Genomic DNA, 19937 nt, shown 5'->3' with positions numbered 1-19937 from the left:
CACCTCCTCCTCTGGCAATATTCCATAATCTTTGCCTTCTGGCCAGCCCATAATCGCTTCCAAAATTGGGCAATTGGGATTTCCTATTTAAGCCTGTTGCATGGCCAGTGTGACCCACTTGCTCTACGCAGCATCAGTTACACGATGTGTAGAGGAGACTCTCAGCTCTAATTCCTTCATATGCTGCCAATACCTCTTTTTCAGTTGGAGTATAGTAGGCTTTGGATCCTTTGTATCCCCAACACCCAATGCCTAAGGGTTGACCTTGAGTCTCCCCTGGTGCTTTCTGCCAGAGGCTCCAGGTAAGGCTATTCTCCCCAGCTGTGGTGTAGAGCACTTTTTTAACATGTTGTCCTGTCCAGACTGGCCCAAGGGCTAATGCATGAACTATTTCCTGTTTAATTTGTTCAAAGGCTTGTTCTGGGCCCCATTTGAAATTGTTGTTCTTCTAGGTCACTTGATAGAGAGAGCTTACAATCCCATAGTTCCCTTGATTTGCCCTGAAAACTGTTTTACAGCTGGTATCTATTTGCCACATTCCAGTTCTCAGGTATCAAGGACTACAGTGAGCAGTTACAGGCTATGGTAAGTCTTCTTAGAACCACTGGATGAAATAAGTTCTAGTATTGATGATTTTTTAATGTTCATGTTGCCTATTTGTTACATAATCTCTTTCACAGTCATTTCCATTTCAGTCAGATCTCTCCTGGAAAAGTATTATGGCATGTGGTTTTTTGCAATTTCTTCCACAGTGAATATCCATTTCTTCTCTGAAAAGGTCTGCTCTCTGTAGTGCTTCTTTTATACCCTTTTTTTTAATATACCCTTGATCAGCCCTACAGACTCCCTGATGAGCTTCTTGATGTATTTCAAGAAGGATTTCATGCTGGGTCCTTTAGTAAGTTTCTTCTCCCAGCTCTTTTTTTTTTTTCCCTCTGTTTAATTTTATTTTTACATGTTATCAGCCAGGATTTATTAATTTTTCTATTTGCTTCATTTGAATATGACTTCAGCGTTTTGAAGGTTGCTTTCTTGCTTCTAATAACATCTTTTCCTTATTGTTTAGTCATGCCTGGTTCTTTTTACCTTTACTCAAGCCTGACTTAATAGGTTGCATGCACTGGCATATAAGCTTAATATATTAAATGCATAATTCTGCCGTGTCCCAGGTAATGGCCTCTGGTGATTATGTTTATGCACATATTAGTTAAGGAGGAAGAGAAGGTTACATAGTTTCTGCCAAGAGAGCAGATGTTATATGCAGTACTAGCCAACCAATCGCCCTGACAGTCAAGACATCAGACCTACAATAAAGCAGAAATCCTGCATCATTTCAACAACACATGCTGCTCCTCCAATTCCAAGCAGTGCTCTTGCACTCCAGAGATGTACTTGTAACCACCTTCTTCATATGCCTCTCCAGGCCACAGCCCTCTGCAGCAACCCCCCTAAAATCCCTGTGAGGAATTCTGCTCAAAATCTTCTCACCAGTCTGGAGGAAGTGGAGTCCCAATGAGTATTCAAAGTTATATTAGTGATTAACTGAATCCTAAAAGTAAGGGAGGAAGGAGGACAGACAAGCTAGTCATAAGCAAAAAGCAAAACAAAGGGGTGTCACGGAGTCAGTGTCCAAAGCAGCACCAAATACACCATCAGTATTGTCACAAAGTGTGAGGGTCAGGCTGCAGCTGCTGCTTCAGAGGTCTCTCTCATGACCACTTTTCCTTGCTGCCATATGGTGTTAATATGCTTTTGGGATATCACTCTTACCTTTCTTCTGGTAGGCAAAATCCATATTTTGCCATGATGCCCTTCTGCCATTCTAAGGGATCCACAAGTCTACTTCAGCAGAAAAAAAACCTCTGTACTGGAAAAAATTGAGGAGCTCCTATAGACAATGTATGGGGTAGGAAGGTGGGAAGGCATTAGGATGAGAGGTAGCAGTAGCAGCAAGCAGTACTTGTAAGGTGAGGAAATCTGCCATGGTGGTAGGGCAGAGTCTAAAACTGGGGGAAGGGATTGGGAGGAAAAGAAAACCAGGTGAATGAGAGACTCATCGAGAGGAAGCGCTTGAGGAAATTGTGAAAAGGAGCAGTCTGCAGCCACACAGGCTGCAAGATGTGACTTGTGAATGTGGGTGTCCCTTGAAGACTGGCATTCCCTGTGGCAGCAGGCCTAGCGCCTGTGGTGGTTTCAGGCTGGACAACAGCGGCCTGCACTCGGCAACCTGCTCAGCCTGGTCCTGGCTCCCTCCCTGCCTCACAAGAGGCCGCGTAGCACGCAAACAGCTATAATAACACCAGCAGTGTTTGGATGTCAACGTCCAGGCAATCTTCAAAGCATACTACTTCACAGTGAAAACGCCTAAATGAAAGTCCAAAGCTCTTTTGAAGTGGGAGCTGAGGGCCCAGTGACAGATCCTGGAGAACACTCACTGCTCAGTGGAAATGTCTACCTGTGGCAGGGGGAACCATGCACTGCAAGCCACCACGTCCCCTGAAACGCAGCTGGACCTCTAGCTGTTAACTTAATATACGTGAATCAATAATGACTATTCGACTAAACTGAGATATAAATGATGGGCTTGTTAAACAGAGGGAGAGACACTGCTTTTGTTCTTACAAGTAGCGTGATCAAACTATTTTTGACATAGGTTAGTGTTAGAAATATTTATTTCAAACACAATAAGCAGATTTAATACATTTTAAGGGAAAGACTCTTCATATTTATTCTTTGCCTTGCCATGAAGCCTTTTTCACTTAATGCGGGGAGTTAATTAAACTAGCCTTCACTAATCTGTGTGACAATTTACACAGTAATTAGTTCAACAGGAATAGACAAGACCTTACAGTTCTTCCAGGCCTTGAGGCTGACATGAGCCTCAAGGCCAATTGCTACAAGATTCAACCAACCTTCCTGCACATTCCCCTCAATTCCTTAGCTACAGATCAACTGTCAGAAACAGCCCCTCTGGCTTTCTGGAGCCCTACACTTTGAAATCCTCTGCTGAGATTAAGTGGAGTTAACACCACCCATTAGTACAACAGTATTTGTGAAATACAGTTTTTGAAGAATTTGCCCTATAATTAAGGTATGTGTGTCAGCATCCTCTTTAGTGGCATTGGCAATTAACATTACTAATAGACTTCTCATGTCTGCAGCCTCTCATATACTATTTTGGCCCTCTGTTTCAGGTTGATAAACAGAAAAAATGCTATTTATTTACAAGAAAACACTTCTGTATCTTCCTGGAACAGCTGTTAGTTAAAAGACCTGGAATAAAATTTAGAGTGTGTATCCTGTCTTAGGTTTATGCAGCAGAAATTAAAGCACATAAGGGGCTGGAGGCTCTAAATACTGGAATAAGGCAGTGTTTCCTTGCATCATGATCCATATATGAAAAAGACATGAAGTTTAAAGTGAGGTGGAGTAACGAAGAGACATATGGAAAAGTGGTTATTTTTCACAAAATAAATTTCTGACAGAAGACTCCATAGATAGCTGTTTCTTGTCCTGATCCAACACACATTTGGTAATGCTCGTATGACATACCAAAGATGCTGTGTAAAATGAAGGTCTTCTTACCATATAAGATGGCTATGCCCAAATCACTAAATATTCTGGATAAAAGCCATTGAAATAATAACCACTGTGGTGTCTGGTAGCATCTCTCTAAAAGCCACTAGTGCACATACTTGTTACTCTTCTAAATAATTCCATCGCTTTCCACAGAATGAAAAACTTATTTCTTTGTTGTTTTCTGAAAGACTATGTGTTGCTCATCTGCCAAATGAACAACTTGCCCCTGCTTCTCTTAGCACTGAAAATATGCTAACATACATTTTGATGATGGGAAAAAAACCAGATCGATATGAAGAAAAAGGATGGCAGAAACTTAGAAATACAGTTCCACTCTGGACTTACATGCAGGATAAATACAATTATAGATGAAGTCACCAAATTCATGGGGGAATGTCACCCTTGCTTTGTAAGGCCTGTAGCACATAACTTCCTTTACAAACTCGTAAGAACATGCACATCCTTTCTATGTATTCTGTATGTATGTTTTATTTATTTTTTTGTCATAGAATCACAGAAGGTTTTGCGTTGGAAGGGACCTTTAACGGTCATCTAGTCCAACGCCCCTGCAATAAGCAGGGATGTCTTCAGCTAGATCAGGTTGCTCAGAGCCCCATCCAACCTGACTTTAGATGTTTGCGTGAAGTTAAAAAAACACTTGACCCATAAGATAAAATGTTTTTAAGGCAAGAGTGGGCATTGGTGAGGCACTGTGGGGAGTTTTTAAGGCAAGAGTGGGCATTGATGAGGTTCATTACAATGGATGTACAGAAAAAAATTATCACATTCCCCCTCAGCTCTGGGAGTAGATCCAGTGTGACGCAACTACCATGAGCAATTGCTTCCCATATCCTGCAGGTGCCAGGCAGAAAGGGAGAGTGATGTCCCATCCACCTAATTCACTGCCTGGGAGAGTCCCAGGGAGAAATCCATACGCCTAGCTTCTGCTGGCAAAACAGTCACCCCAGTATGCTTAATGCAACAGATTCAGGAAGACAGAAGTTCTGTAAGCTCCTAATGCACCAGTGATGGCTGCGGCTCTTGCACCTTTAGAAACAACACACTTGGACTTCACCCAGAAGCATCTCCTATACCCTATTAAAAAATCACTGTCTTTTTTTCTGTGAGAGACATTTCCTCCTGACGTTTTCTAAACATCACAATCCTTCACAGCTTTCATTACGTTTCGTCAGTTGTCTCACAGCCTTGTTTATGTTGTTTGGTCACCAGGAATCTGGTAAGTTCCTCTTTGGGACAGACTAGTGATGCCAGAAGCTACACTGAAACAAGGAGCCTCCTGCAACTTGTTATTCCCGCTGTGCTCTAAGGTCCTTATTTCCACTTGCTCCACACGACTTCCTAGCGGGGAAGCATTCTTCCCTGGCCCCACATCAGCCTGCTGTGGGGTGGGAAGGTGGCTGCGCACCGCTCAGCCCCGCTCCCCCTGCACACTGCCACCCTGACATTTCCACAGATTTGCTTTTCTGTACTAAAAATTGCATTCAGTTTTCTTTCTCCATACAGCTGTGCCCCCCATCTGCAGTTCGGTCCTGAGTAAAGCCTTTCTTTGATGGAAAAATTTCACTTAACTATTCAACTAGTACAGCGGACTAGACACACGTACTTCACAGAGACATGCCTGTTGGTGCTGCTCCCACCAGCACAGAGCTGAGTTGCGTTAGGGCCGTTAGAATGGAATCAGGATGAAATTACTCCTGAGATGTGGTTGTAACGCCCAGGTCAAGCAAGAACAACTGTTCTCTACCGTTTCCTCGGGAAAACCTCAACGGAGGGTAAATAGAAGCACTGTCCCGTTCTTCCCCCACGGGGAAGACACCGCTCCGCACCCGCTCCGCGAGGCTGCCGGCAAGTCCCTCTGCAGCGGCGCGGCGGCGGCCCCGCAGGGGCGGGCGAGGGGCCGAGCGGCGCCCGGGCGGAGCGGGGGGCCGCGCTGCGGGGCCGCGGGGAGCGCCTCGACGGCGGCCCCGCCTCACGGCCGCAGCCGGGCGCCGCCAGCCAGGCACAGGCGTGACGGGGCTGCCCGGCGGCGGGAGGGGGGGAGCTCCGCACCGTCCAGCAGCCGGTCCCCCTGGGCAGGCGTGTGCTCCGCCTGGCAGCGCCAAGGGCAAACACCGCGCCAAAGGCTCGGCGCAAACACCTGACTCAAGCGCCGGCCCGCCCGGCCCCGGCCCTGGCCCCCGCCCCGCCCCGCCGGGCCGCGCTCCCTGCGGAGGGTGTTGCCCGACGCGCGCCGGTGCGGTGCGGTGCGGTACGGGGCGGCCGCGGCTCCGGCTCCGGCCCTGGCTCCCGCCGTGCAGAGGGCAGCGGGTACCGGCGTGCGCCGTCCTGCCGGGGCTCGGCCATGCTGGTGTCGCTCCAGGCTCCGAGGGGGTCAGCGCTGCCCGCCTGCCTCCGCCCGCCCGCCCGCAAACAAGCAAAGCCATGACCGCAGCGCCTGGGGGGCTGGATCTCAGTTTTTTAAACGAGGAGGAAGCCAGGGCGATTTTTCAGGTGCTGCAGAGGGACTCGGAGCTTCGGCGGGCTGAGAAGGACAGAGTCAGGTACCAGGCTTCACACCGGCCCGCCGCTGCCCGCCGCGCCTGAGGGGGCTGGGAGGCGCGGAGCTGGGCGGCGGGGGGCGGCGGGGAGCGGGGCGCGCACGGCCCCGGCCCGGGTGGCGGCGGGACCCGCAGCTGCCTCGCCCCGCCGAGTAGAGCGGGAAGAGGGGCGGGTGGCCGCCCCTGGGAGGGCTGTGCGCCGGCCGGGGCAGCGGGGCTGCCGGGCACCTGCGGGGAGGGCTGCCCTCCGCCAGCGGCGGCTGCTGCCGGGCCGCGGAGCCGCCCGTCCCGGGCATCGGCGGCATCGGGACGTCTGGGAAACGCGTGTTGTGGCGAAGCCGGCTCTGAGTCACGGCGGGTGCTGCTGCCGCTGCCCGCGGCTCGCCTCCCGCCCCGGGGGGGGCCCAGGCTACCCCAGCCTGTCGCCGCGGGGCTGGCCGGGGCGCGGGCCGGGCACTGGCACCCGGGCGGGCAGCGGTGCCGAGGTTTGGCGGCTCCGTGCAGGGAAACGTGGCGGCTCCCGGGCCGATCCCGGAGCCGATCCAGACAGCTTTTGGCAACCAAGCCCGGCACTCGCCAGCCTGAAAGGTTGTTCGCAAGACCCTTTCAAGTGACTTAACTGAATCCCCTCCGCCTTCAGGTGCGCAAATTATACCATCTTACCTGAGCCGTATGAAGAAATAGAACAGCCACGACTTTGTTTCTAGCTCCCATCTCCCCTGTGCACAGTCACCCAAGCAATTTGCGTTGATAATGAAAGCACAGGTCAAGGAGTAATATAATCTATGCTGGGAAATGAGCTGTGTGTTATTAAAGGTTATCATTTCTTCCTCTGGATGAGACAGGAGGTACCTTGTGGGCAGTTTGCAGCTGAGAGGTAGTGTCCTCTCAGATTCACAAGTGGCCACTTTTCACGAGTAATGCTTTCATCTAGGATGTAGGCGGAATGTTAATGAGTAACACTTCCATCGAGTGGATTTTAGTACTGTGCATTTTTTTTGTTTCAGTCAAGTTGATTTTATGATGGGCATGGTTAAACATGTGTCAATGCTGACTTGCATCCAAAGCTTGTCTTAGTTCTCTGCAGCATGTGACCCAGGACTGAGTTAAATTTAGTGATTTCTTTCTTCTGTAATTTGGCATTACCTTTGTTTCTTTGATTAATTTCTATGCCATGTGTCCCATTATAAGCCCCCCTGCAAAAAAGAATGAATATTTTGCTGGATATGGAGAATTACATGGCTGGATAGCTCTAAGTTTAAAACTCTTTAATTTTAATAGGGTGACACTAAAGCAGGAGCAAGTGCAGTGAGGCTGCCTGTGGTGTAGAAAGGCTCGTGAAGTGATAGCCTGCTCTTGGAATTTGGGGCTCTCACCTGCCCCCAGATTTCTGTTTGTTTCTCCATCTATGGACTTAGAACTTTGTCAGTAGGAAGTGGTCTCCCTTTATGCAAAAGCTGTCAAAATAAACATGGTATAAGAGGACGTTTCTGGTGATGCTTTGCTGAGATGGAGTCAACTTTAAATCTCAGTTGAAGAGGCATTCAGAAGTTGAGCAGAAGACAGGTGTTTATGATCAAGGTGCCACACTGAAATCTAGGTTAAACACAGAATCTCTCAGAGGCTTTGTATGTGTCCTTTGGCAAGTTTCATAATTTCTCTTGGGCATAATAAAAGTACTCTCTTGCTCACTCCACTCATCTACTGGTCTTATTCAGACTGTAAGCTCTTCAGGCCAGGGGACTTCCATCAGGAGCAGGCAGATTCCAGTCTGTGTGATGTTGCCCTGTGCTACTATAATCTAAGTAATAACAGCGATCACCCTGGAGGGCCAAATCCTGCAGTTCCTATATGACCTCAGTGAGCTTCAGAGGCTCTAACAAAAATTTCATTTGCTTCTCTTGGTCCCATATGCCTGGCCCCTTGGCTCTATGTCATTCTTATTACTATTATTTTGGTAATTAACTTCATACAAATTTTTTTCAGTTCGAAAGTTTTAAAGTGATGCATGAGCACTGTGGCAGCCCCCTCCTGGGATGCTTTCAGAGCGTGATTTTGAAACTATTTGATTCACACCATCAGTCAAATGAGGCATACAGGGAGATGCTATGGAATGGAAGGAGCAGGGAGCAGTTTCATCAATACTACTTTTTTGCATGAAGTCACTGAAGTGAGTTATCCCGCAGAGTGCTCCTGAGCATGGTTTTGGAAAGATCTAGTTGGAGCTGGGCAGGGCCAGGGAGCAAGTCAGTAATCACCAGTGGACTCATTGGTCAAGTTTGTTTGGTGACCATCTTTATTTAAAATATATTATGTCCCTGTATAGACCACTCCAGACTGGATTGACAGAGGGAATAAAGCATTTCCTGGCAGACCACAAGTCAGGTTCTAATGATTTCTCTGACACTGTGTGTGCTATTTGATGTCATATGAACAAGCACATAGCTGTCTGCAGATCTCCTAAAAGATCAATGAAAAATGGAAATCCATTCCCAGATACAACTCTGGAATAAAAAAAAACCAAACAGGAACGTGTTTTTTTTCTTTTTACAAGCTGCAGTTTGTATATAAAAAAAATGTTAACACCAGTTAATTTTGAAAGGCAAAATAAGAAATAAGATCAAAAGATGAATTCTGACATTGTGCATGGCTTGTGATGTCCAACAAATGGCAACCATGGTTCAGCGGAGTCGATTATCACATAAATGCAAATGTATTGCAGTACAGCATGAAATACTGACCTTCTCAAACTCCTCCTCAGCTATGTAACCGTAACTGTTCCCAGACGAATATATACTTTTTTTTCTTTTCTTATTGCTTACCTACACTGCTTTATAGAACCTCTGGATCTCTCTTCACCCAGACAGCCCATGCCTTCATGAAATTAAACACATACCTGGGGGTGTTTTCTGGGAAAAGGCTATTTGCTTTATACAACCCCTTTTCATCTCCCTTCCTTTTCTCTCTGTAGCCTTTAGAGCAGGAATGCGTGACCTACCTGGCCAATTGTGCACATTTGTGTAGGTGTGGGCCCCGCTTCGTGCTGGCCTTCCCAGTTCCTCCTGGTGCCCCAGCACACCCTCTGAGAACCGTTGGCCCTTTCTCAGCTCCCTTGGCAGGCTTCAGATCTCTAAGCCTTGTTTGGAAGACTTCTCAGTATTACTTTCCCTTTTATGAAGAAATGAACTGTGTGACCCGTTGGGCCTTTACTTATTCTTGTTACTGACAGGGAGCTGAGCTTCTCATGTGCCCTGGGCTGTTTGTTCCCAGGACTGCTTTTTTTTTTTTTGGCCGGTTTTCTCTTTTCCAGTGCCCTCTCGTGGCTCCTCTCAGCAGTACCTTTGAACAGCAACAGCAAACCAGCCATACCTGACTGCTTCCCCCACGAAACAGGTTCAGAGAAGCAGCAGCAGTCAGCTTTGGTATATCTCACATGGCTGTTCACTGCTATATACACTGAAAATAATTTAGAAACTTAGTAATCAAGTATTTAATAATTTTAAATATATAAATACACATTAATTTTGACTTGGGTAACACCCAGCTGTTATTTGTTGTTCATCAAATCAAGTCTCATTCATAATACCACCTGGAAGAAAACCTCATTTATCATAAATGTTAGCATGGGAGAAAAAATGGAATATGGGTCTGTATATCGATATACACGCATTGTAAAGACAGAACTCCATGTCACAAAATGCTATTTTAATAAGCCTGATTAATGAAACTGATGATTTTGCAGATGCTTGTGGAAAAAGGTTCCTTCTCCCAAATATTTCAATCACAGTTAGATGCCCAGGAGGAGATAAGGAGGAATCCAGCATGTTCAGAGAGCAGTATCATGTTCAGATGGCTCCCTGACAATTCAGTTTCCGTAAAACACAATGAATGCTTTCTGTAGGCACAGTTATTAATACCACAGGTCAACTTGCCATACATAATGAAATAGGCCTGAAAATCACGACATAAAAACATTCCAGGTCTCTTATTTAACTTCTGGTTTCAAGGCTTCAGCCTACACCTGGCTTCTCTTCTCAAGCTTTGTACTGCAGCTGCTGAGGACAGAAATTAAGGAAGAATTGACAGTTAATAACTTGCATGCAGAGCCCCAGGTCCCAAAGACTTAACAAACATATAGGTGCTTCTCTTTTCTGTCCTTTCTCCCAGAAGCTGATGGGGAGGGTGACAAGGGAGGCTGGCTGCTTCCCATCTCTTCGGGACAGCAGTTCAGAGCCTGGCAGGTAGCAGAGGGACTGGCAATCCCTGTGGGGAGGCTCAGGAGCAATAGGGCATGAAGCTATGGGATACAGAGGTGGAGCTGCTGCCTTTTATTTTCTGAGGAAGCTCAGCTCCTCCCTCTGCAGATCGTGGAGAGGTGGACAGCACCCAAGCAGGTGTCTTTCCAGTCAGCTTTGGGGCTCTGTTGCCTCAGATTGTCTGAGCACTGGGTGCAGAGATGCACCTCCACTGTGAAATGGCACCAAGGTTCAGAGAGCAGCTGAGATGACAGCAGCTAGGAGACATGGAGCCAGCTACTCAAAAGAGGCAGCAGGTAGGGGGTTGTGGCATGGGAACAGGTGGCTGGTACATTTGCAGGTTGTTCAAAAAAAGAGCAGTTGGGAGCTACAGCAGAAGAGCTACGGATAAATAGAGAATCTATTTAAAAGGGCAGAAGAGCTCAGATTTCTTTAATTACTGACTTCTATTTAGGAGATTTGTCTGGTTTATATAATGCTTCTATTGTGACTACATACAGTAGCCTTGTGCTGTTTTAGTTTATTAATCCTTGAGAAAAAGGGAAATACTGTTATCTTCACTTTCAAATGAGACACTGAAAATACCAGAGACTGAGCCACTGACCATGGAAATGAACCTGCCTGCCTGAATAGCAGTTTACCTGATAGATCATGTTTCGAGAAGTAACCATGTTTGTATTGTGTAAAGAATTTTTTCTTTTTTTCAGTAGGAGGAATGGAAAAAACTTAATTACCAGCTCTAGAACATATCTTAGGCATCAGCCACTGTCTATGAATAGGAACTGAAAAAAAGAGGAAAGGGAAACGGAGCTTTTGAGAAAGAAGAGTACTTGTTCCCTCTGCTTTCATTTGTTTTGCTTATTTCCAGGTTGGTTTATGCTTTTGCTTTTTTTATTTAGTAGATTTATTCTTACAGAACTATGACAATGCAAATAGATGGCAGCAAAGCAGAGTTTGTTTTTTTTTTAATTTATCCTCAAATTTAAAGATGAAAAGCAAGAGAAATTAATTAGGAGGTACAGTCAGCACCACTTGCTGCTCCTCTCTTGGTGACCCATTAACAACATAAGATTCTTATGTGAAAGATTAATCCCCTCCTTCCTTTGTTCTAGACAGTCTCCACAACAAATCATTTGGATGTAGTTACTGCTTACAGGAACACAACTGTTCTTACTGCCTTACAGCAGATCATTTACTGAGTTCATAGTTTGTTGCAAGTAATTCCATATTGTACTCTCTTGACTGACGTTTGCTCTCACGAGTCTGGCAATAGAGGCTGGGAATATAACGCTGCATGGGGAATGTATTTTTTCACCTTTTTCCATACTCATAGCCTTGGAAGGCATTTGTGGCAGAGGTGCAGACATACTCAGCACCCTCTTGGTGCTTCAACTCTTTTGTCTTGCGTACAGTTTTAGGGGTCTGACATTGCAGCTTTTTTTTTTTGGCTTGGTCACAGAAGTACTCCTGACCTTCTTGCAGCCTCTCAAAGACTTAAGAATAACTTCTTGGGTGTTAGAGGTCTAGATTAGGGGCCCAACTCCTTATCACAGAATCACAGAATGGTATGGGGACCTCTGGAGATCATCTAGTCCAACCCCTGCTAAAGCAGGTTCACCTGGAGCAGGCTGCACAGAGTCACGTCCAGGTGGGTTTTGAATGTCTCCAGAGAAGGAGACTCCACAGCCTCTCTGGGCAGCCTGTGCCAGGGTTCTGTCACCCTTGAAGTAAAGAAGTTCTTCCTCATATTCAGATGGAACTTCTTGTGTTGTAGTTTGTGCCCATTGCCCCTTGTCCTGTTGCTGGGCACTACTGAAAATAGTTACAAAGAATTTTTAGAATCATCCCCAAAACACCCATAAGCTCCATGGGTGAGGACAGCAGGCAGGATACCAGGACAGCACCATTTGGGTGTATTGTTGTTCCGGTGGAGCTCCCTATCTGAACAAAGCATTAATAAAGAAATTCTTTCCTAAGAGATACTCCGCCCCGGGATGTTTCAGGGCACAAGTGTTCTATTGTGTCTTGTTTGTGGAGGAGTTACTATTATTATTTATTGCTGATACTGTGCCACTGGCATGTTTAGTGGTTTGAGAACACTTATGTAAACAGGTCCTTGAAGCCCTGAAGTTCTAATATGCTAAAGAAGTGTAAATGGAAGCAAGAATGGCAGGGAAGACTGTAGTTTAAAAACCTTTACTCAGTTTGGTAAACAATTACTGACATAAATAATCCCACTTTGGGACTCCCCTTGTTTGAGCGGGGGTACTGAAACCAAAGGCAATTAAGTTGCCTATCAAGTTGCTTCCTCATTGCTGTTTTTTAATAATCCTGTGTTGCGGTGGGGCCTGGGGTCGAGGACTGGGGCTCCATGTGAGCTGAGGAAGACTGGGCAGTCACAGCCAGGGGCAGGTGGGCACGGCATGTGCCATTTTCTGTTTTGATTTTTAGTCCTGTGCATCTGGGCTAACTAATATGAAGTCTGAGGTGTAACTCCAGTTTTACATCTATAGAACAGGGTCTGGACTGGCATTGCTGCTAGCTTGTTGGTCTTGTCTTTTCATAGTAAACTACTTTCAGTGCTAACAAAGGTCAATCCCTTCCTCCAAAGCTTTGCACTTTATGTTTGAGAGCAAGGGGGTTTCTACAGTGTGTGTGGCAGCAGAACGAGACCCAGAAGCACCTTTTCAGGTGTGTTACGTTTGGAAGAGCCTGTCTGGTAGTGCACTTAATGTGTTTCTTCTTTCTTCACGTTACTTTTCTTCTTTCTTCATGTTACGGGGGCCATGGGGGCTCCCCACAGGGCTGGCAGGGCAGGACCATGCCGCCAGGGCCTGTCCCACCCCGCGAGACAGGGCAGCCGTGGCCCAACCGCCATGGTGGTGTGGCAGGGCCCAGGCCAGGCTGTGGGGCTGAGTCAGGGTCAGGCCTGGTGACGATGGTGACCAGGGTCATCCATGGCCCTGTGATGGCTGGGCTGAGGCTAGGTTGGGATGTCAGTCCAGGGATCAAGGCTAGGACGTGTCTGGGGCTGTAGTTGCGGCAAGGCCCAGTGAGGCAGCCTCCCCGTTTAAAAGCAACTCCTGGGGCAAGTAGGGGTGGCCCTTGCGAGGCTTCTGGCTGTCTTCCCAACAGCTTTCTCCAAGGCCACCAGCTCTGCTCTTTCCAAGCTGGCCCTGGGTCCAGGCGGCCAAACCCACAGGAGCGGGAAGGACATGCTCAGGGCATTTTCACTCATGGTCATTCAAACATAGGCTTATGCCAGGGTTCAAACTACTAATGTTAGCATTTTCAAGTGACAAAATACTGTAAAAGTGAAAATCATCATAATAATTCCTATTATTATTACCTAGCCAACTTTCTGATGTCACTAGGGCTGCCAAAAGGAAGACACTTGTTGCAACTGATGAGGTCTAAGCCAAGGCTTACTCTTAAGCCCACAGTTAGACATTTTCTAAATCCAGGCTTAATGGTGAAAGGAGAATTAATTGAGCTTTGTCTATATGGATAAATTGAACAGACTTCAAGAATAAATGGTCAGACAGCAGTACAAGCTAGCATTAACTACCGAGTAGGCAGTCAATATGGGGAGTTATTCTGGAACAGCTAATGCAGAACAGTCTGATCTGTTAGGTTTTCGATGGAGTTGTGACCCAGTTAAGGACTTGTACACCTTGCAAGAAGTCTGTGCACTTCCTAGGTTTGACCTTTCCGATAATAATGTCTCTGTGTTCTCAACACCCTCTGTCTCCTCTGCAATTCAAGTGCAGAAGTTAATAATTGACATCAGTGGGAACATCAGGTAGAAAACAGCTTTCCATACTAAGCAAGCAGAGAGTCATGGAGGTGCATGGAGAACTGTCTGAAATGCTGAAAACATCAACAAAGTATGGTCACTCTCACTTTAGCTCAGCTTTCTCAAAGATGTCAGAAGTTTGTAATGCCAGTGGCACGTGCAGCAGAGTCACTGGGCTTCTGGAGGGTAATGCCAGTGAAGTGTAACATGCACTGCCTGTCATTGCTGTAAGGAAAGGAATGAGTATCAGTCTGCAGTGAGCTGCCTTGAAAGGACCCCAGAAATGTTTTCAGGTACTGACAGGTTCTACACACTGTCTGTGTCCCAACACCTTCAAGTCCTCACACATATTTCAGAAATACTAAATTGGTTATGCCAGAAAGTCAAAAAAATGTTGCATAGAAATGTGTCAGATTCATGTTGAGTGGCTGGATACCTCCCCTGGCACTGGCAGTGCTGTGCTCCGGTGGTGTGTTCAGGTTACGTGTGTCCTGTAGTCCTGCCGAAGTCTGCAGCACGTGCTTTCTGTGGTGAAGCCTGGGGCCCTGGAGTTTTGCTGGGTTTGGTCCCTGAGATACTTCAGATTCTTGGGTCCCTCTAGACATCCACCACTTGCACCATCTCTGGACGTGGCTCTTGGAGAGACCTCACCAATGGCTGAGAGCAAAGCTTGTTGGGCTGTGTGTCGAGGCCTCAGCTGACATTCATTTGTTTGTATCAGAAACCATTCTGAATAATGTTGCATGCATCCATCTCCTTTTCGTCTTTAAAATTTAGTTTTTGTCAGTGTTTTACATACACTGAATTTAATCATCCTTTAAAATCTCTTTTCTCTCTGAATCTAGTTTTCAAGTTTGGCCCAATGGAGTTTTAAGCTTTGGGCACAGAGACCCCATTTTCTTCTGTGTTCCCTAACTTGCACGCGGGACTATATAGACTAGACTGACTTCAGTTCAGTCTTTCCTGTACTTGTTTTAAATTGAAAAGTGACTTAGTGCCCTAAAGCTGGCAGCCTGAAAAGTTTCAAAGCTTACATATTTCATGTAAAAAATGCATTAAAGCAGGTAGGGAAAAATTGGGACTTTTTCCTGAGGATGTGTGTATCTAAATGTTCACAGGAAACATATTTCTAATCCTTCTTTGGAGCTAGATTATTATATTAACACTGTTAAATGTAATAAGCTATATTTCAATGCCTGCATTTTGAATTCCTACCAGAAACTATATTCTTTTTATCAGTCTTACCTCAGAAATATATAGGTATATGTACCGGTACCATACTAACCAGGACCAAACTAAAACACCAAAACCACAAAACAAAAGCTAAGAGTACATGATGAAAAGTACAGTCTGTTTACACTTTATTGCACATAAATTATACAGTTCAATTTGTGGTTGGAATAATCAAGGAACTGCAATACTTCTGCTTGCCCTGTCTTTGGATTTCTAGGTATAGGGGGAGAGAGCTTGCAGTCAAGCAAAGCTGCTTCAGTGTGGCTGGGACGCTCTGCAGTCTGTTTCTTCCTGCATTATAGATTTGCATGCTTTTAAATATATGTTTATATTGCATGCTTTTAAATATATGTTTATATATAATAATAATATATATTATTATTATTATATTTAAAGTATTATTATACTATAATATTTTCTATTTCCAGTGGAAGAGTTGTGATAAATTATGACATTCTAAGCTACTAGAGCAGAGGATCTGTGTAAGTATTCATTACATACATGTATATAAGCTTTATATTTCCAAATGAGAAACATCCACTGTGACAACTTTTAGAGCTTACATTCATTCTTATGACTGCTTCCCTTAATTTAAAGCAATGTAAACAGGGCTTTTGTGTTACAGTAACACATAAATTGTGTGCAGGTGCACTCTGACCTTCTGTCGTATTTCTGTTGACCAGGACTGTTAACTCAGCTCTGTGTAAGGCTCTGCACAATCACCTGAGATTGCAAAGGTGTATTTTGAGAGCCCTAGGCTTCAAGCTTAGCTCTTTATAAACAAAAGTCCAAGCCTGTCTGGAGCCTCTCAATTTTAGAGTTCTATTCAGACCCATGGGGTATCATACACAAACCTGCTTGCAGAGGTGAGACCTTGGTCTTCATTTGAAACCAGTTCCCCTCATTCAGAGTTCCCATCTGGCCTGTGTCCATTTTCTTGTTTCTCCCCTTATATTGTTACCTAGGAAATGTTTTGCATAAAGAAAGTCATACAATAACAGGAGGAATAGCATCTGCATTGTATGTATTTGTAAGGCAGTGAATTTATAATGCATGGCTGAGCTGTAAATTACTTGCATAGATGGTTGTCTATTTGCATGCTGTCAATATTTATAAAAGGTCTCACAATCAACTAGCAGCTTTACCCTGGAAGAGTGAGCATGTCTGCTGTTAATCATTAGCTTCAGATTTACTGAAAGGCCTAAGACGACCTGATCCCCAGCCTTCCAACCCATCGTGTGTCACACACATGGTATACATCTGCATTTCCTTGTAAGATTTCCAGGACAGAAATTCAGGAACCCAAAACTTACTCCTGTCATGCGATGCTTTTGGATTGAGACTACATCTATCCCTGCAAGCTAATCAGAATCTTTACATGGATAATTATGTCCATTGCACCTATTAGCATGTAATAATGCTAATGGAAATTCCTATTAATGAAGTCATCTTCATTAGAAATATTAATTACTACCATTCAGAAGCTATGTGACACACTTTAAAAATGATAGGTAGCCTTCCTTTCCATTGCATCATAGATTTGTTTTGTTATTATCATATAATATTGGTAGGTAGCTTGTGAGCATTGACAGCATAATAAAGTAACACTCTCTTGTTTTTGACCTGTCATTTGCAGCCTGTACAGAGAGATTGTAAATCATCAGTAAAACATTTGAGTGGACCTTTCCCCTGTTTCACACTCACTGTAGAGGAAATGACAGAATTTGCCCGAGCTGGAGAGTCACTGACAATTGTGACATTACTAGTGGCATTTCAACTCATACACTCCTGTTTACTAGCTGCCCAGAGGACTAAAAGCTTTCGTATTCTGAGTATGTAGAAACTCAATTAAAAGATAGATACTTATTAGTCTTTTCTGTTTGTTCCAGCAGGGCTGAAATAATGTTTTCACTGTAAACCCCGGGGTAGCAGCTCAAGAAATAGTTTCATGTTACAAGTAATGTTTTGAGGCATTGTTACAGCTTGACATGGGTGATTAATCACCCTCAGCTCCCGTGATCTCAGTTTTCAATGCTCTGTGCTTTAAAAACTAAACTTCATGAAGACAGTCACTGAGCTGATTTCTGAGGTTTAGACTGAGAACTTCTGATTCATGAGCTGCCAGAGCAGAGAGGAGTTATGTGGTCAGCATGAGCATGAACCTCGTCCCTGCCCTAGTTTTCTGTTTCAAAGGAAAATGTCAGTCTGTGCTCTTGCCCAGGGGAACAGACAAAAGTTTCAGGCAGAAATGGAGTGTTGGACTTGGTGAAGGAAAAGAGCAGCTAGAGTAAATAATCTGCAGTATATTAATTTCATATAGTTTAATATGAGAAGTTAATGCTTTGCGAAAAAAACAGAGATAACTTTTAGCCACTCTACAGATGGTGCTTAAGTTAAAAAATAGTAGACACAAAAGTCACTGTGAGTTATAGAGTGGAAGGAAGTATTCAACACATAGTGGGAGTCTGATGAGAACATTTCATGTATCCTGATAGTTTCGTTGTCTTTGTGGATTGTGTGTAATGAATGTACACATTGCCACTGTATTAGGCTATCTCAAAGCAAGTGATAAGCTTTAATTTAAAAGAGTTAAATCTGCTGAATAAAGGTAGTGTAATAATGTCACATTTTGTGCATTTTCTACTTTTTAATTAAAAAGAAAAGACGTGGAAATGGAAGGATTTTCCCCATGAGCAGACAAGGTGAAACTTCAGTAAGGGTGGAAAAGATGTCTTCCCATTAACGCACATATTCCCCACCTGTATCCCTGACACACATGACATGAGTTAATGTGTGAATCTGATACCTATTGACATTTACTGTCTGCAGCTATCTGCTTCTGCTGCTGCTTGGAAGGGTGCTACAGGATGGGTATCAAAATCATGTGCAGAAGTGGTATCTTTGTGTTTAAAGTACTTCTGCCTATTAAACGAACAGCCTGGGAGGGATAACTAGGGAAGATTCATTCCCTTTTCACTTTCTCCCCACTTCCATCTCCTGGTTTTGCACATTTCTGCGATCTAAATATGTAGGGATGGATAATTGTGAGCTGGCAACTTAATGCACCCATCAATGTGGGATTGAAAACATATGCCATACAGTTTAATTCTGGGCTGTGAAGTGTTTCCCCTGTCCTTGAGGTGAACCTTTCTTGGTACTTACGTTACTTCTTTCCACCCAGGAGTGTCACCACTAGGTGACTCTCCAGCAGCCTGATCTCGTGCCTGCTCAGGACAGTGGAAAGTCCTTCCGTTACATTTATTGGTATTTAGGTCGTGGTCAGAAAGGAGCACTGAACCAACACACTTTTTGATTTTCCTTGTTGTGGCACTTTCACTTTGCCCAGACACATCTTTAGTTTTATTGGTGACATACTCAGACAAATATATCTTCTGTAGGCAACTTAATAGGTTAATGGGCACTATAAAATCAACAAAATAACAAAAATGACAGCAGCAGTAGCAATAATTGAAAGGATGTAGACTTAAGTAGAAAACTGGTGTTTTGAGGGAAGAGAAAATCAAATCTGAGTGGTTGCTTAGCAATGACCTGGCAGGTTAGATTCAAGCATTATTGCTAACACAACATTTTGTTCATCAAAATAGAGGAGGCCTTGATTTTTCAGAGAATTACTGCAGAAGTGCTTAATTTTACACATATAAAAGCCAAAGAAAAAATCAGCACATTTTCAGTTATATCTTTTTACATTGTCTTGTAGTGTGCGCAACCAAAACATTAGTCAGGTTTTGTCTCTGATTCATCTACTTCTGTGTAATGTTTTACTGAAGCTGACTTGGTTTATTGACATTAGACAAACAGAAAAGGGTAAGAAAGAAAAATAAACAAAAGATTGCTTTAATGTGAGTAAAAATATACCAGCTACTAAGAATAAAGACTGCCTTAAAAAATAGATCTATTGTGTGTCTGATGTGCTAGGAAAGAGTATCTTGGCTCTGCATATCATTATTTTTCTCCCTGGTAGGATTAACCTGCCACAGAAGCATCTCTGGCACCTTGGAAACCAGAATGTTGTTATTGCTGTTACATGTTTAGATTAAATGGTGGATAAGAATTTTTTTAATCACTTCAGCTGTTGTAGTCTTTGCCGTTATCAGTAGTATTTCTCCCCCCCTCTTTTTTTTTTTTTCAAATGATAACTTGAAAGTATGTCTTTAAATTATCTTTATAAAATTATAAGGAACTATAAGTAAGAAAATATTCTTGCATATGCATTTTAGAGCTACCCATGGCTGTGATAACAGCTAGAGTTTTCTAGAAATTTAACTGGCCATAGAAATGATAGAGATGCATGGTTCACCAGTGCGGCATAACATATAAAGCAGTGGGAAGGCAGTAAGATGAAGTAAAAAAAAAAAAAAAGGGAAAGAACTGGTTCTTCAGGCACTATTTTTTAACATTTCTAGCCTTTTCTCACTGACAAAGTAAGGAATATAAACAGACTAAAGGCATAAGCTTGTTTTAGGTAACTGGTTTTGCAGATTATCTGCCCTGCCA

At 44.2% G+C, this 19937-nt stretch overlaps 1 protein-coding gene across 1 annotated transcript in view; it reads left to right on the top strand.

The window, feature by feature from the left end:
* The first annotated feature begins 5825 nt into the window (after positions 1 to 5825).
* The window catches only part of EXPH5 (exophilin 5), a 36947-nt gene continuing 22835 nt past the window's right edge, over positions 5826 to 19937 (top strand). Inside the window, exon 1 of the mRNA XM_056329184.1 lies at positions 5826 to 6140. Within this exon, the coding sequence (XP_056185159.1) occupies positions 6022 to 6140 (119 nt within the window). The 5' untranslated portion in view covers positions 5826 to 6021. The remainder of the gene's footprint in view (positions 6141 to 19937) is intronic.

This window comes from Falco biarmicus, chromosome 2, assembly GCF_023638135.1.
Source record: "Falco biarmicus isolate bFalBia1 chromosome 2, bFalBia1.pri, whole genome shotgun sequence".
Classification (NCBI taxonomy): domain Eukaryota; kingdom Metazoa; phylum Chordata; class Aves; order Falconiformes; family Falconidae; genus Falco; species Falco biarmicus.
The sequence above is the reverse complement of the archived record's forward strand: the minus strand, read 5'-3'. Positions and strand labels throughout refer to the sequence as shown.